Source organism: Talpa occidentalis, unplaced genomic scaffold, assembly GCF_014898055.3.
Source record: "Talpa occidentalis isolate TD23 unplaced genomic scaffold, MPIMG_talOcc4v2.1 talOcc4.6, whole genome shotgun sequence".
NCBI lineage: Eukaryota > Metazoa > Chordata > Mammalia > Eulipotyphla > Talpidae > Talpa > Talpa occidentalis.
Genome location: NW_023604972.1, coordinates 56,951,972 through 56,970,816, shown reverse-complemented (window position 1 = coordinate 56,970,816; position 18,845 = coordinate 56,951,972). Strand labels below are relative to the sequence as shown.

The 18,845-nt window shown below is 36.4% G+C and overlaps 1 protein-coding gene across 1 annotated transcript in view; it reads right to left on the bottom strand.

Annotated features, from left to right (window-relative positions):
* CCSER1 (coiled-coil serine rich protein 1) overlaps positions 1-18,845 on the bottom strand; it is a 714,838-nt gene that overhangs the window by 536,598 nt on the left and 159,395 nt on the right. Inside the window, exons 2-3 of the mRNA XM_054688053.1 lie at positions 16,316-17,671; positions 8,222-8,406 (exon numbers count right to left, since the gene is read on the bottom strand). Of these exons, the coding sequence (XP_054544028.1) occupies positions 8,222-8,406; positions 16,316-17,630 (1,500 nt within the window). The 5' untranslated portion in view covers positions 17,631-17,671. The remainder of the gene's footprint in view (positions 1-8,221; positions 8,407-16,315; positions 17,672-18,845) is intronic.

Below are 18,845 nucleotides of genomic sequence, written 5' to 3'. Positions count from 1 at the left end.
TAAATTTTGTTATTCCTGGTCTAAACTCAAATGAAGCACACCACTCCCACTCTGAGTTTAAGATTGCCAAAATGGCCAAATTTGTTGTATTGACAAGATTATTTTCATTTCTCCTGCTCTGGAACTCTAAAGTGCTCAAGTGTGGTATCTTTCATTTTTGCATCTTCAGAGTATAATCTCAATAAATATTTATTGAAATCAATACATAAATTGTTGAATGGGTGAATAAATAAAGAAAAAACTAATAAGGAAGAAACAAGTGAAAGTGAATGCACAGTAAAATGCTTGAATAACATATGGTTTAAATCAATTTTGATTATTCAAATACTATCAATAATGTCAACATTTTGCATTTCAATACACCAAAGAATTAAAGTAAGATATGAGATGTTAATGATCCAAAAGTAACTGCATTTTTTCTCAGATACAAATCTGGTTTATTCTTTTCCCAAATAAGTCCTACAGCTTGTGTTTTTACTATGTCATTCACAGTTTCTACAAAAAGGCAGCGGGATGCCAAAATTAAAATAAGAGAAAGTATGCTGTGTCAGACAAAAACTAGCCATAAATGACTGCTGTCAGCACCATTTACCACAAATAGTTTAGGGCAACTTTTGGATGCTTTTGCTGAGTTATCTAAAGATAACACAGCATTCAAGCCATATTATTAATGTAATAAAAATAAATCCTTCCAATTATAGTAGGATTCCCAGAAATCAAGTCAAATAAAGTTAATCTAAATATATATGTCAAGCCAATAAATGAGGAAGAGAACACACGAAAGGACAAAAGTTCTGGTGATGAATGAGTCCTTCAATTTCAGAGATGTTTTCATTTTTTCAATCTCCATAACCAGAACAGTGTAAGGTATAACATCAGGATCCATTGATCACACTGGACAAAAGGGTAAGAAGAAGAAGCAGGAAAATTCACTTAATTAAAAGAACTAAGATGGGGCCTCCCTGGTGGCGCAAAGGGTTAAGACGTCATACTATGCAGCCACTGCAGCATGTGTACATACGATCCCTGGCCTGGGAGCTAACAATATGGTGCAGCAGACCTCTCCTGTCTTGCCCACTGCTCCCCTCAGCAGTGTATTTCAGTCAATTCATTTGTTCTGTTTGTCACTCTGTCTCTGGTAAATCCTCTCACCCACCACACCTCTGGCCTGTACCCCAGTTCTTGTATGCATAAATAAATAAGTCTTTAAAATAAAAGAACTAAGATTAAAAAATAATATTGGGGAATATAAAAGTCCACCAGCACCTTTTAAACACAACAGGAGAGTGTTCTTCTGTCCCCTATTGTGGCTAGTTTGAGACACACAATTATATTTAGTCAATGAGTTATGAGTAGAAGGGAAGTGACTCTCTCACATATCAGAGTATCTACTACTGGGCCCTGTAGAGATCTCTTCTGGCCATAGTGAAATGCAAGGTTTACAATGGCAGCTGCTTCAAAACCCTAGCTATAGAATGAGGAGATTGAACAGAAACCCTGGCAACAACCAGAATGAACAAGTAGCCTGAGTGAAAAATAAACTCAAATTATAATGTCACTAAGATTCAGAGATCATTTGCTAGCATATAAGCTAGCTTGTCCTGATGATATATTCAGGCTCTTTCTTTGCTATAATGATGCCAGATCCTCTGTATTTCCATTACATATGAATTTATCCTTACATTAATTAATCTAAGAACAGGGTGATGTTACAAATATTTAAGGTTTGACTACACTGTGCAAAACTGTTAGAGAAACCATGACGATCCTTACCTTTTTTCATTTATACACTATAGTCTAAAGAAAGGTCCTGGAATGAAAGAGCCTATTTCTAGAAAAGTTTTTAACAATGTTTGGACCATCCTAAGGAAAGTAATTCAGAAAAGGAAAATTAAGGAATGTCTTTAAAGCAGATTGAAAACATACTAATGCAATCCTTACCAAATTATTCCAGATATACTGTTTTCTTGTAATAAATTAAAGCAAAGAAAAATTTCCCCATGTCGTTTAAAGAGTTAATACATCCTGCCCATTCCCTTACAGACTGAAATATTTAGGGGGATATGTATAAAAACACTAGAGTGGTTCTGCATGCAGGTTAGCTATGATATAGATAACCAATTAGTACATTCTAGAACTCTCAGCATCTAAACAGAATCATACCTAAGGTAGAAATAAAATCCTATAAATCATACAAGAGAACACAATTCGGACCTCCCTAGTGGCACAGGGGTTAAAGACACAGTACTATCAAGCTATCTCCAGACACTGCCGCACGACTTCGATCCCTGTCCAGGGAGCTAACCCACATGGTGCAGCAGACCTCTCCTGTCTTGCCCACTACACCCCTCAGCAGTGTATTTCAGTAGAAATTCTGCTCCCCACTCTGTCTCTGGTGAATCCTCTCACCCCCTGCACTTCTGGACTACATCCCAGTTCTAGTATGCATAAAATAAATAACTCTTTAAAAAAATAAAAATACCCAGTCCCTACTAAGTATGAGTATTATCACTTGTATGTAACCAAGATGCTTTATTGATGATCTATTAATCAGTAAAGAAATTAATACCATTTTTCCCACTATGTTTATTGAGGTCACATTGGCTTATAACACCATACATGATATAGGGGCATAGGGTCACCTCTTCTCAGATGTATGTTACCACACTATACCCATCAGCAAAGTCCCAGCATTCTCCCATCATCATCCACTGGGCTCTCCTCTCCTCTTTGCTACCATCTCCTTCCCTCCCTCCCATTCCGGGTGCCTTAGTTCTGCAATCAGATTGTAAGGGTTTGTTTTGTTTGTTCTTTTGTTTAGTTTCTTTATATTCCACCAGAGTGAAATCATCCAATTATCTGTCTTTCTCCAACTGATTTTGCTTGGCATAATCCCCTCCAGTTCCATACATGTTTTCACAAATGGCAAGATTTCATCTTTTTGATAGCTGAGTATACCATTTTTCAAGAAGTGCTACCACCTTTTTTTTTTTTTTTAAGATTTATTTATTTGTTTATTTGTTTGTGTATGTATTTATACAAGTACTGGGTACAGTCAGAAACCCGAGAGGATGAGAGAATTCACCAGAGCCAGAGAGGGGAACAGAACAGGCAGACTGACGAAGTACACTGCTGAGGGGAGCAGGGGGTGAGACAGGAGAGGTCTGTCACGCCATGTAGGACCCTCACCCGGTGGCCAGGGATGGAACCGGCGCTGCAGAGGCTGCAGGCAGCTTCACAATGCAGCGCTCAACCGCTGCACCACCAGGAGAGGCCCATGCTACCACCTTTTAAGTCCATAATATATACTAATTTTGAGGATATGTGTTTGTGTTCCATACAGAGGATTTTAGTATAAACTGAGAGAAAGTAAAGTTGCCTTAAATGTCTTACTCTCATTACATGTAATGAATGGAAGGAAAATGAAAAAATTGTTAAGACTGCTGCTTTACCCCCAAAGAATGTAGGGTTTAAAGGCTATATGTAGGGCCTCCCCAGTGGCGCAGCGGTAGAGCGCTGGGTTGCGAAGCTGCCCATGGCCTCTGCAGCTCCAGTTCAATCCCCGGCTGCTCCCTGGCCACCGGAGGAGGGTCCCGCATGGTGCGCCAACTTCTCTGCAGCCCACTGCTCCCCTCAGCAGTGTACTTAGGTCCTTCTGCCTGCTCTGCTCCCCGCTCTGGCTCTGGTGAATTCTCTTACCCTCCCGCGCTCCTGACTGTACCCACTGCTTGTATAAATAAATAAATCTTAAAAAAAAAAAACTTATAAATAAATAAATAAAGGCTATATGTAGGCTATAAATCCATATTCTATATCTGCTATTTCTGCATGTGTTTTTGGACAAGCTGATTACCTTCTCAGTGCCTTAATTTTTCTCATTTGAAAATATGATTAATAATAGTTTCACTTGGTTCATAATATTGTGAAGACTAAAGGTGATAACAGATGTTAAGCATTAAGTAGCCCCTTGGTTAAAATAAGTGTTAAAAATGCATGTTATTGTCATGATAAAGCTAAAAGAAAATAGTAACAAAACTATAAATATTTTCACAACTACATATATTCACTTAAATTACTTTGAAATGCTAGAATTTGGATTTAAGAAAAAGACTTTTCATAAATAAAACTCTAATTTTTGAAATATATGATACCTGTTTCAATGAAGTCAAATGTGTCTAAATAACTGCAGCATTTCTACCTTAAACTGCTGTGTTATATAATCTAGTTATAAATTTTTCATCAACCATTAGAATGTAAATTAATTGAATGATGATTAGTTGCAAAAAGCAAAAGAAAACAGGAAAGTCATGATTTTTGACAGGCTTCTTGGAAACTCATACATGTCATTCATTTATTTCAACAAGTTTTACCTGTAATTTAGTAAACGTGTATATTTTAACCAAGTTTGTTTCAACCTGATAACCTTTCCCTACTGTAACAATGGTGTAATCCTGCCATCTAGTGGAACACCTACATCATAGCATAGACATTTGTTGAAAATGTATAAAAAGTCCCCCCTCAAAAAAAAAAAAACAAAACAAAAACAAAATCATTTAAAGACTTCTTACTTAGGATGTTTCTAGGTGACTTTTTCCCTCCATCTCCAAGAAAGTTCTGATACTAAAGTCTAATTGTATAGTAACTAGAACAAATGCCATCGTTAGGAGAAGTGAAACTAAGTTGCTTCAATATCTGGTTATCTTTATGAATTCAAACTTTTCTCTAAGTTTGGCAAAGAAATTTCTGTTCTTCAATTACTTCAATATTTAGCCTACTTCTTTTAATTTTTATGTATAATTCTATCAATTTATATATTTATTTATCACTTATTTATTTAGCTAGAAGTAATACTGAAATACCCCCATCAGATATTACCACTCTAGTGCACCCACCACCTACTCATCCAATGCCACCACCACAGATTATTGTACCATTGTGTATAATTCTTTTTCACTGCAGTACTATCCAAGTAATTTGATCTATCCTTATTAGAACTGAAACTTCCTCCAATTTATTGATCTTTCTTCATATCTTCCTAACAAATCTTATCATATTCTTGTCTAGAGATCATTATCATCTTATCACTTTTTTGCTATCTTAATATTATATTTAAATTAAATATGAAATGATATGACACCTGTAATCTAGACTTGAGTTATATCAAACTGTAGTTAGATTAGCTCTTTATTCAATTGAACAAGAAAAACATTTATTCCAAGAATATATTATGCTTCTCTTGATTCTGCCATTGAAAATGACATTATTTCTATACATAATTGGTCTATCCAGTACCTTAACTTTTTCCTTTGGTACCCTACCCTTATCTTTTATTTTTTTTTAATTTTTTTAAAGATTTATTTATTTATCTATTTATTTATTTATTTATAGAAGCACTGGGTACAGTCAGAAGTGCAGGAAGGTGAGAGAATTCACCAGAGCCAGAGCAGGGAACAGAACAGGCAGACTGATGAAATACACTGCTGAGGGGAACAGCGGACATGGCAGGAGAGGTCTATCGCACCATGTGGGACCCTCACCGGTGGCCGGGGATTGAACCAGTGCTACAGAGGCTGCGGACAGCTTCGCAGCCCAGCGCTCAACCACTGTGACACCAGGGGAGACCCCCTAGCCTTATCTTTTAGACCTCAGTTTAAAGATACTCTGTAACTCTTCAGGGATGTAGCTTCACATAATAGTTAAGCCTACTGGGCACCAGAGCAACTTCTTGAATATTATCTAGCCTGCAATATCCTATTTAATGCCAAAATATCTGATTTTTAATGTGTATCAAACTGAGAATGTAGTCTATTGTGCAGTAAATAATAAATGCTAATGTCTCCTATTGCTAAAAATGCTAATGTTCCCTAATGCTTGAAAGTGTATCTGAGAATGGTGATTTTGTGATGCTGTAATAATTTAAATATAATACAAAAAACACAAAATGTAAAAGGTTAAACTTCAGGCAAATATAATACAGAGTGTACAATCATTAACAATATAAATACCTCTCCATAAAGGAACAATTGAAATCCCATGAAGATAAATGTTTCATAATTCATTAATCAATACTTCCAATTTTTGCATCAATTAGTAATTTTCTTTAACTAATTATTTACTTACATAAAAACATTAATTGCAACAATATTTCCAATGCACAAAACAGCAATAATATGAAACATAATAAAATACTGTTATGTATATACAAATATAAAGATTCACACAAAATCATTTTTTTGTATACTAGAAACAAAAGCCCCATTATCATCAATTCTTTTTTTTTAAGATTTATTTATCTTATACAAGAACTGGGGTATAGGTCAGAAGCGTGGGAGGGTGAGAGAATTCACCAGAGCCAAAGAGGGGAGCAGAACAGGCAGACAGATCGAAGACACTGCTGAGGGGAGCAGCGGGCGAGGCAGGAGAGGTCTGCTGCGCCTTGTGGTGTTCTCCCTGGCCAGCAGGGAATCGAACCAGCGCTGCAGAGGCTGCGGACAGCTTCACAGCACGGTGCTCAACCACTGCGCCACCGGGGAAGCCCATCATCAATTCTTTTGTAGTTACTGATTCACCAAGAAAAAAATCTGGGCAAGCCTAATCTAAGGGCTAGTACTTAGATTAACTTCAAAGCACAATAGATTTGCTATCAGTCAGTGCTGCCTCAGTTACTTAAGGCATCTTTACAGAACAATTTCAGAATTAGATGAACCAATATTTTCATTTGAAACATAATATCTCAAATACACTGAGATATCATAAGTAATTTAGCTTTGAGCATTTTTTACATATCTCCATGAAGAGATAATTGGGTGAATAGATTAAAAAAAATAAGTCTTGGAGGTGCAGGGTTTAAGTCTCAAGGCTATCAAGCCATTGCCAGCCATTGCCACATGATTTCAATCCCTGGCCAGGGAGCTAACCCACGTGGCAGAGCAGACCTCTCCTGCCTAACCAGCTGCTTTGCTCAGCAGTGTATTTCAGTAAATCTTCCTGTTCTGCTCCCCACTCTGTCTCTGGTGAGCCCTCACACCTCCAGCAATCTGGCCTATACTCCAGTTCTTGTATGTATAAATAAATAAAAATAAGTATTAAAAAAACCCTTTAAACCATATGAATCAAAAATACTACTGAAGACACATTTGTAAGAAAGTAAGCAAAGTGAACTCCAAAGGCATGTATCCCCCACCCAGTATTCTTGAGACCTGAGTCCTTGTGGATCCCCTGTGCTACAGTCCTTTTTTCATCTGTTGTCACCCTAGCTCTAGCTCACATGATGAAGGAGCTTCATATATATGCCTCTAAGATAACCCAGTCCACAAATGCAAGCTCAGGCCCCAGCCATCCACACACAAACCACACTGCCACCCTCATCCACAGGCTCTCGTTTAGGTCAAGAATTTGGAATCTCATTACCTGCAAAATGTTAAAGCTTTTGCTGAGCAGATCACCCTGCCCCCGAGGCTCCTCACCCCATGTGGAAGGGCAACTAAGGAAGGAAAGGCAGAATAGAGTCCACTAAAGGGTCTATGCTGGTATCTGCATAAGTTGTAATTTACAAAAATGACATATTTTAGAGTAGCTATAGAGTAGAAACGTGGTATGAAATGATGGTGTCAAGGTTTGCATTCATCCTAGCTTTGTTGACAAGGGTCTTGTTCTAGATTGAGAATATCAAACTATCCATGGGCGAAAAAGATGGCAAGTTAGGGTAGTTATCATGATGTACTCCTATCTGTCATCACTCATGTAATCTGAGAAGAAAGCAATCTTCCTATGGAGAACAATTTTGCTTTTAAATATGAGTTGTCTATTGTCTATTTGTTTTCATTTTTTTTTTTTTAATTTTCTAGAGGCATGTCTTATTTATTTATTTATTTGGTTGGTTGGTTGGTTTATACATGCACTGGGTACAGTCAGAAGCGCGGGAGGGTGAGAGAATTCACCAGAGCCAGAGAGGGGAGCAGAGCAGGCAGAAGGACAGAAGTACACTGCTGAGGGGAGCAGCGGGCTGCAGGAGAGGTCTGCGCGCCATGTGGGACCCTCCTCTGGTGGTCGGGGAGCAGCCGGGGATCGAACCGGCACCGCAGTGGCCGCGGGCAGCTTCGCAACCCAGCGCTCAACCGCTGCACCACCGGGGAGGCCCTGTTTTCATTTTTTAAGAGGCATGAATATGCCAGATATACACAGTTTAATTATATGAAGGCATGCATCTGTATAAACTTACCATGCTGTTCATTTTTGAAGATGATGAACCTGCTCTTTGTTTTCTTAGACTATTAATTTCATCTGCATTTCCATCTTTTGGCTTTAAAATCATTCTGCTACTCCCTGCAGTTCCTTCTGATGAAGATCGCAGCCGCCTCTCTATGAATCTTCCTTCACGATTTGGACTGAGGCTACTGGCAAGAACTATTGAAGAAAAATTAATTAAAGTCAATATAAGTATTTAAATACAATTTTTATAAATGCCTCTCACTGAACACAAATGGGACTCTCTTAATGTCATACATAAATTTTACATTATAAATATGTTTGAGTCAGTGGTAACTTAATTTCCTTAATATTTTATCACTTTGAAGCGCCAAACCCTTGGAGACATACTTGCCTTCTTTATACCTCACATAATTTGCATTAGCAGGGCCTCCCTTGTGGCACAAGGGTTAAGCACAGCACTGTGAAGCTACCCACAGCCTCTGCAGCATGATTTTGATCCCCACTGGCCAGGGAGATACCCACATGGCACAGCAGACCTCTCCTGACTCGCCCGCTGCTCCCCTCAGCAGTGTATTTCAGTAGATCCATCTGTTCTGTTCCCTGCTCTGTCTCCAGTGACTCCTCTCACCCCCCTGCACCTCTGGCCTACACCCCAGTTCTTGTATGCATAAATAAATGAATCTTAAAAAATTGCATTTAGCAAATTCTATGTTATTACTTTCAAATTGTATACAGAATCTGATCACCTCTTTGACCTCTCCCACAACATCTGGCACAAACTCTATCAATGCTTATCTGCAATACTGCAATACTTACAGTAATAATAGTTCTCTGTCTCTGATACTTCCACTCAACATTCCCCCATCAACACACAATCTACTTTTACAATGATAACAAGAATTATACACTTAAAAAAAATAGAGATGATCACAACCACTTCATCTGTCACAAAGCTGTTGTTTTTCCAGTAGTCTCTCAGGTTCCTCCTTTATCACCCTACAATTTGCTCCAATGCTGGGGGCCCCAGTGCTGATCTTTCAACCTTCAACCTCATCTTCTACTGAATCCCCATTCTTCCATTTGCCCTGGAACAGTGGTCCCCTTGTTTTTTTCAGAACATCACAGAAATTCTCCAGTCCCGGAAACTCTTTTTACTTGATCACTTTTGCAGTAATATACTTCCCTCAAATATTGATATGACTTACCCCTTAATCCCCTTCAAATATTACCTTATAATTATAAAAGAAAACACATAAATAAGTATAATTTATAAATACAAACTTCAAATATTAAAGTAACCAAAAGAGAAATTAAGAAAATCATCCCTTTTATAATAGCATCAAACAGAATTAAGTACTTAGTAGTAAATTTAACTGAGGAAGTAAAAGATCTTTAGTTGAAAATTATATGACATTAATGGAAAAAAATGATGAAAACACAAATAAGTGGAAAGGTATTCCATGCTCATGGACTGGAAGATTAACATTGCCAAAAGGTGTGCAGCAGACCTCTCGTCTTACCCAATGCTTCCATCAACAGTGTATTTCAATAAATCCACCTTTTCTGTTCTCTCTCTAATGAATTATTTCACCCCCACACCTCTGGCCTACACCCTTATTCTTGCCCACCCACAAAAAAAAAAAAAAAAAAAAAGATTCAATGCAATCCTGATGAAAATTGAAAATTACAATGCTAAAAAAATTACAATAGCATTTTTCATATAAATAGAAAAAACAATTACAAGATTTAAATAGAACCAGAGGACACAAAACAGCCAAAGCAACCTTGATTTATTGATAGAATAACAAAATGAGGAATTACATAACATTCTTATTTCAGTTATATTACAAAGACATAGGAATCAAATTGGTATATGGCATAAAAACAGACACATAAATCAATGGAACAGAATAGAAAGACAAGAAATAAATCCATGTACACAAGGGCAGTGATTTTCAAAAAAACTCAAGAATATGAATTAGGAAAAGGATAACTTCAGTAGATGGTTTTGGAGAAGCTGTATAGACACATGCAAAAATATGAAACAGGATTCTAATCCTCACCATGCACACAAATCAACTCACAATAGATTAATGACTTGAACATAAAACCTGAAACTGCAAAATTTCTATAAGAACACATAGTAAATAAATTCCTTGACATCGGTCTTAGTAATGACTGTTAGGCTTTTATACCAAAAGCAAATACAACAAAAACAATAAAGAAAAAAAAAAGTGGGGCTACTTCAAACTATAAAGCCTTTACATAGAAAAGTGAAAGGGCAACCTAAGGATTGGGAGAAAACATTTGTAGACCACATATCCAATAAGGAACAAATATTCAAAATATACAAAGAACTCACACAACTTAATAGCAACAATGTAAGTCAAAATCAAATAATTACATTAACAAATGGACAAAGGACATAGACATTTTCCTAGAGAAGATTTGCAAATGACTTAGCAGATACATGAAAAAGTACTCAAAATCAATAATCATCAGTGATTTGCAAATTGAAACCATAATATCACATACTTATATCCATTACAATGATGATGAACAAAAATTCAAAATATAACAAGTGTTGGAAATGTGGTGGGAATGTAAACTGAAACAACCACTACTGAAAACAGCATGGAGTTTCTTCAAGAAGTTAAAAAACAATTGCCATGTGATCCAAAAATCCCACATCTGATTATATATTCAAAGTAAACAAAATTATGTTAAAAATATATCTGTATGGGCCTCCCCAGGTGGCGCAGCAGTTGAGCACTGGTCTGCGAAGCTGCCCGCAGCCTCTGCAGCGCCGGTTTGATCCCCAGCCGCCGGTGAGGGTCCCACATGATGCGACAGACTTCTCCTGCCGCGCCCATCGGTCTGCCTGTTTTGTTCCCCGCTCTGGCTCTGGTGAATTCTCTCACCCTCCCGCGCTTCTGACTGTACCCGGTGCTTATATGAATAAATTAATAAAATATTTAATATATATATATATATATATATATATATATATGTACTCCCTTCTTCACAGTTAGGTATGGAAGGAGCCTAAGTGTCTATCAAGGGATAAACGGATAATGAACATAATTCATCTTTTTCTAAAAAAGAAAGTAAACCCAGTAATTAGCAACTATGTGGATGAATTTGGATGACATTATACCAAGTGAAATGTCATATAGGGAAAGACAAATATTTAATGGTATCACTTAAATAATCTTCAAAAAAAAGAAAAAGAAAGAAAAGGGGAAGCAATAAGGAAAGTGAAAAGGAAACTTAAGCCAATGAATAAAACTTGAATTGTTATGAGAGTTTAGAATTCCATGATTAGTTTTGATGGAATTATACGTCTAACATCTTCAGATACATATTAAATACTCATTTGAACATGTCTTATTATAAATACTAAATGAATTCAGTATTACAGAATTATGTGTGTGCCGCAACTCTTCACATGAAAATATATATACTTAATTGGTTTTAAATTTTTAACTTCCAAATTATAAAATCCATATGAATAATAGATAAATACTTCATAAATGATAGCTTGATATCATCTTTTCCTTGTTAAAATTACCAGAGTATTTCCATTATGTGTCTATATTCTATAAATTGTAGATAATATGACTAAATAGCCAAGATTCAAGAACAAGCACCACATAGCAAATTCAGAGAAATTACAGAAATGTGTTAAATGACTTCTGAGATGTTAGTTTAACAGATTAATTGTCAACAATACAAAGGTTTATCATTCACTAATGTCCAAAAAATATATATACAAGATTTAATTTGAAATTGAGACGTTATCATGTTAAATTATTTTTTTTATTAGTTTTTTTTTTTTTTAATAGACGCATGTTTTTGTTTTATTTATTTATTTGTTTGTTTGTTTTTTGTTTATACATGCATGGGGTACAGTCAGAAGCACGGGAGGGTGAGAGAATTCACCAGAGCCAGAGCGGGGAGCAGAGCAGGCAGAAGGACCGAAGTACACTGCTGAGGGGAGCAGCGGGTGGCAGGAGAGGTCTGCGCACCATGTGGGACCCTCCTCCGGTGGCCGGGGAGTAGCCGGGGATCGAACCGGCGCCGCAGAGGCTGCGGGCAGCTTCGCAACCCAGCGCTCAACCGCTGCGCCACCAGGGAGGCCCTATCATGTTAAATTATAACTAACTATATCAGGATAATTAATTCCCAAACCTTTTCTGTGCTATTTCTTTTGAAACTGTCTATATTTCAATCTGAGTTGCACCATTTGCTGACAATGTGATTTCATTAATATATTTAACTTAATCCTAAATCTTAGTTACTAACTTCCACATAAAACTGTTGTTAATATTAAAAGAAATGGTGCATACAAATGGCTTAACAAATTTTTGGCAGATATTAAGTGTACACAAGTGTGATCATCATCATCATCATCATCATTTTCATAATTACATTATAGTTAAGTAATTAAGCAGGTATACATAAATCCTAAAGTACAAAGAAGGAGCCAAAATCAAAAGTTTAAAAATGTAGCCAGATACAATTTCAAATCAAATCAAAAATATTTAGACTTTCAGAAAATTAATTCATGCATTTAAAACTTGAAAGTTGCCATATTCAGTGCTATGGAACGAGGACAATCTGTTCAACAAATGGTGCTGGGAAAAGTGGATCACCACATGCAAAAGAATTAAACTAGATTACCAGATTAAACTAGATTAATTAAATGAGATTAATTAAAGTAAATTACTACTTCACACCTTGCACAAAAACCAACTCAAAAAGACATGAACATAAAACCTGAAACCATAAAACATATAGAAAAAAACACAAGCAAAACACTCCATGACATACATCTCAGAAACATCTTAAGAGACTCATCCCCTGATGCAAAGAAAGCAAAGGAAAAGATAAACAGCTGGGATTACTTTAAACTAAAAATCTTCTGTATAGCAAAGGAGACAATAACCAAAAGAAAGAGACACCCTACCAATTGGGAGAAAATATTTACACTCTACAAAACTGACTAGGGACTGATTTCAAAGATAAACAAAGAGTTCACACTTGTAAACAAAAACAAAACAAACACTCCAGTAAAAAAAAATAGGCAGAAGAGCTAAAAAGACACTTCTCCAAAGAGGAAATGCAAATGGCCACAGGTATATGAAAAAATATTCAACATCATTTACAATCAGGGAAATGCTAATCAAAACCACAATGAGATACCACCTCACACAAGTGAGACTGGTACATATTAAAATAAATAACAACAAATGCTGGTGAGGATGTGGAGAAAAAGGAACTCTCTTATACTGCTGGTGGGAATGCAAACTGGTCCAACCACTATGGAAAACAGTGTGGTGGACACCCAAACTTCTAAAAATGGAGCTACCCATATGACCCAGCAATTTCACTTCTAGGAATCTACCCAAAGGTCAAAAGGTAATTAATTTGAAAGGAAACCTGCACTCCTATGTTTATTGCAGCACTATTTACAATAGGTAAGATATAGAAACAATCTAAATGCCCACCAAAAGATGACTGGATCAAGAAGATGTGGTATATATACACAATGGAATACTATTAAGCAATCAAAAAGATAAACTCATGTCATTCGCAGCAACTTGGATGGAACTGGAAGGTCTTATGTTTTGTGAAATAAGTCGAAAGGAAAGAGTAAAGTATCAGATGGGTTTACTTATAGGAGGAACACAGGGAAAACAAACAAAGGATCAGAAAAAAAAAGACAAAAATATCAGGCAAACTATAAATCGGAAATAGATTGGGAGGGGAAGAGGAAGGGATCAAAACAGGAGAGCAAAGAGCACAGGAGACTATGATAATGATTCATGGGTGTCTACGTGGTGGTAATTTTATGGGAATTACACCTGAGAGGAGAATAAACAATAATGTAAAAAGTATATAAATAACAAAAAAGAAAAAGATGAGTATAGAGGAACATAAATAAAGATAATAAATATTATATATGACAATCCCAAATAAAATAAAATTGATATATTCTAGAGGAACTAGCTTGATAATAAACATTATCTTAAGATTATTAACATTTTTTTAAATCTGATTACATCCCTATTCAAACTTGACATATAATTCCTAGTATATCTCGCTATTTTATTAGGTTTGTTTATTTATATAAAACAACACTCTCACTTAAATTTATTATTTTAATTGAAGTCCTTTTTTGTCAACCATCATGAAACATTTCAACAACTATCAGAACTGTGCACTAATATTTTTCCTGGTAATAGTAACCAACTCTGCTAGGTATTAATAGAAACATTAATTACTCTCTCATCCAATTATTCCCTAAAACATAAGAATTCTAATTTTCATTTGATAAATTAAAAAACTGGAATATGGTTGTATCAAATTAGGCAGGAATGTGAGCTTGTTATTTTCTTTTATTTGGAAGTTAAACACAGTTTAAGGAGATTTGCTAAGTTAACAAGGCATGGGGTTGTGATCACTCCATCAATTTGAGGAGTCTGACACATCATGGGGTTCAAATCCTGAAGCATTATTTACTAACTCTGAATCTGGCCACACAATTTACCAATCTCTGTACCTGAGATCTCTCTGTAAAATGGGTTACAAAAATAGTACTGACTACAATCATCTGTGGGTTAAATGAATAAATGTATTCAAAATGTACAAAACATTAAATGGGATACAAGAATCATTCAATACTGGGAGAACTAGTAGTAACAGCGGTAGTGTGGTGTTAGTGGTAGTAGTAGCAGAAACAACAGCAGCATCAGCAGCAGTGATAGTTAATAACCATAGTAGAGAAAAAAATGACAAATAATCACAAATACAGTCTAGTGGATGGCATAAATTCAACAATTTTCTTGAATGACTTTTTTTAAACTTTTTTTTTAAAGATTTATTTTTATTTATACAAGAGCTGGGGTACAGGCCAGAGGCGTGGGCGGGTAAGAGATTCACCAGAGACAGAGCAGACAGCAGAACAGGCAGGCAGACTTTGGAAAGCACTGCTAAGGGGAGCAGCGGGCGAGACAGGAGAGGTTTGCCGTGCCATGTGGGTTTCTCTCTGGCTGGCTGGGAATCGAACCCGTGCTGCAGGGGCTGCGCACAGCTTCACAGCGCTGCGCTCAACCCGCTGCACCGCCAGGGAGGCCCAAATGAAATTTTATAGTAAAATAAAGTTTTCTGTTAAATAACAGACTGGCAATTCCCTTTCTTTTAAGTCAAAGGGAAAGGACCCAAGGTCACACAGGTAATTAATGACAGAGGCAAGCTTTTTTGTGTCCCCAGGCTCCATGTACAGCATTTTGAAACTTGCAATTCTGTTGCATGTAGACATTCAACTAATTATTCTGAAACATGGATCCTATTTAATGATAAAAACTTTGTTAAAATAGGAAATAAAATTTAAATTTTACAAAGTTCTCTTATAGTCTTTAGACTGGAATATATTCATTTCACTTAGAAATAGCAGTACTCTAAAATGAACTTAAAAAGAAAGACAGTTTTTATTTTAGATAAAGTTGCAGTGTATATAAAAATATTTTCCTTTCACTTTTCTCTGAGGGTAAGAATTTGTATAATATAACCAAGAAAATTGAATAGTATCGTTGAATTACATTTTCAGCATGATACAAGTGAAGTAAGTTTAAAATCAAGTAGAGTAAATATTTAAAATAAATTACAAATAAAAAAGAATGTTAGAAGGCTTCCCTGGTGGTGCAAGGGGTTAAGTCTCAGCACTATGAAGCTACAGGCAGCCAGTTTGATCCCAACCAGGGAGGTACCCACATGGAGCAGCAGACCTCTCCTGTCTTGCCCACTGCTCCCCTCAGCAGAGTATCTCAGTAGATCTGCCTATTCTGCTACCCATTCTGTCTCAGGTGAATCCTCTCACCCCGACCCTGCACCGCTAGCCTACACCCCAGCTCTTGCATGTATAAATAATAAAATTAATCTTAAAAAAAAAGAATGTTAGAGGGTTAGAGGGTAGAAAATGAGAAGCTGATATTTACTCATGAAATGCAGTAATAAAATTGAACAAATTATAATTTATATCATTTATTCTACAAAGAGAATATAATTTGTATCATTTATTCTACAAAGAAAATTAGCCTACCTTTGGCAGGATTTGTGTCACATCCATATGATGTTTTGTTAAGAATATGGTGATCACCAGAAGAGGGTATTATCCTTGAATCTGAAATAGGATGAATCCCTTTAACACGTTCAGCTATTGCTTTATTTTGCTCATAAAATCCAAGTTTCTTTGGAGAGCTTGTCACCAGCATTGTCTCACCATTTTGTAATACCATATGTTCTTCTTTTCCCATATCTGCTGATAGGTGAGTCTCTGAGTTTTTTCCATTCATCATAGATAATTCAGTTATTTGCAATAACACTTCTTTCTGATTAGCAGCAGAAGTTTCCGGTAAGGAATTAGATTCAGTGCTATATCGACTTTCTAACCTGTATTTCCCAGGAGACATAATTGCACAGGGAGCAGTTGCTAAAAGCTCTGTTGTCTTTGTAACAGCAGCAGTATTGGAAGAGAATTGAGAGGTAGAATCATTGTGACCAAAGTTGCCACAGTGGGATGCTATGCTTCCACTTTTAGGAAATGTGTCTGCTTCAGACATAGAATCTTCAGTCAAAGCTAAGAACTCCGAAGGTGTCTGAACTGTTGTAAGATCAGCAGAGAGCAATGGAGATTGTAAAGAGCTTCCTGCCCTTTCCGTTACATCCATAGAGCAAGATGGAGAAGCTCTGACTAATGCAGGTTCTCTCTCTTGGTAATGTGTAATTTCCAATGAGAATCCAGACTGTTGTACCAATGAAATGGACTGACTCTGTGGAACTGGCTTAGAAAATTTATAGTGAGAGGAAAAAGATTTTGTAAGCAGCTTCTTCGTTGACTGCTTAACAGAACGGCGAGTTGGTTCTTCTGTGAATCCAGAATCATCCACCTCACTTTTTCCAGAACTTAGGCAATTTATGAAAACATTCTTATTGGTTGAGTGCTCCTTTTCAAAATCCTCTGTCAAAGATCTTGTTATCTTCTTATTCCGTGAACCACTACAAGCAACAGAATGTTTCCCCCGGGTTTTAATGTGTTCTTCCAAACTCAGCTTTTGCACACTGCCATGACCAGGTTGAGCACCATTTGAAATACTAAGGTTCTGGTTGGTAGGTTCTTGCTTAGGCTCACCCCCCTTCTTGTGGTGGAAGCTAATGGAAGGAGTACGAAATATGCTCCTCCGTTTACCTGTGCTGCCTGAGCTTGAGTTAGTGCTGGAAGGAGAGGAACTGTGCACACCAACTGTATTACTGGAGGAGGGTGAAGAAGGAAGAGAGTCATGTCTTCTGCTAATACTTCTTCTGAATATTGGCAACCGGGAGACCAGGGTAGATCGTCTTGATCTGGAGTCCCCCATTGGGACTCCAAGGACTGCACTGTGATAGCCAACTTAGCAGCCTGAGAAAAGTTAAAACAAAAAGAATAAATCAATGGAATTCAATTATAATATGATATTTTAAGCAAAATATTGTTTTTCAAGATACAATGAAATTTGGCTTATATGAAACAATACATACAAAATTCTGATATTTAAGTTATTTAAAATGTATACATATCAAAATTAGCTAATAATTTCCATCGACATTTTATAATGGTGCAGAATTTTAAGATTACCAAGAATATTCAAAATATATTCAGAAGAATTTTGGGTTGAGAGATGTAAGATCATTATTGAAGACGCAGGCTTACAAATTATACTGGTTCTAAAATGTGGCAAATTTCTTAATCTTAGCCCTTTATGTTTATTCATATAGATGTATTAGGCAAGTGACAGCCATGATCTCCCTGGGTTAAAAGCCTCATTGTTGCTTCTGTTAGTCATCACCAACTCTACCGCATCACTCAGCAAGGTACTAACCTGAGATTAACAGAATCACAGACAAGACCAGAATTTGCACTCAAAGAAAAATCAATAGACAAACTGTTTTCCTTGGAGCTTGATTTCAGAAATTTAGAAATTATGACGCCATTCACAGGGAAAATTAACCACAAAGGGATATAGTGTTTATGAGGAAACCACAACTATGAGTTGACAACAGGACTTGCACTAAAGCTAATTCAACTGGAAATTTTACAAGTGATAATATATACCAAGAAAGGCACAAGCATTAAAAAATTGTGAACCATATTAATGTCAAGTCACTGATAACTCAGAAAAATAGGGAAGAGGTGGAAAAGCAGGCAGCTACAGCTCAACTGTGATGTATTAAAGATCTTTATACAGGTTATCTCTTGTAATGCTAATAACTGTGGAGATAGACATTAATACTCTAGGCATTGTATAGCAGAAGAGTAACTTGCCAAGTGTCACTCAGCCAATAAGTGGTAAAGTATGAATAAGAAATCAAGCCTTGCCTAATCACAAGGTCAACTCATAATTAGCATGTATATATCGCTTTTACTAGAGTGAGGAGCCAGGAATTTAAGCTATTCAGTGTTAAGATGGGTTTCCACATCAGGAATTCCTAATGACATGTCCAATCTTGCTATTCTAGAGACCATTTTTCAGTGGTTTCCATAATGACTCATAATTCTGTGCTTGTTTTATTTTGCTTTGTTTCTAAATTTCACT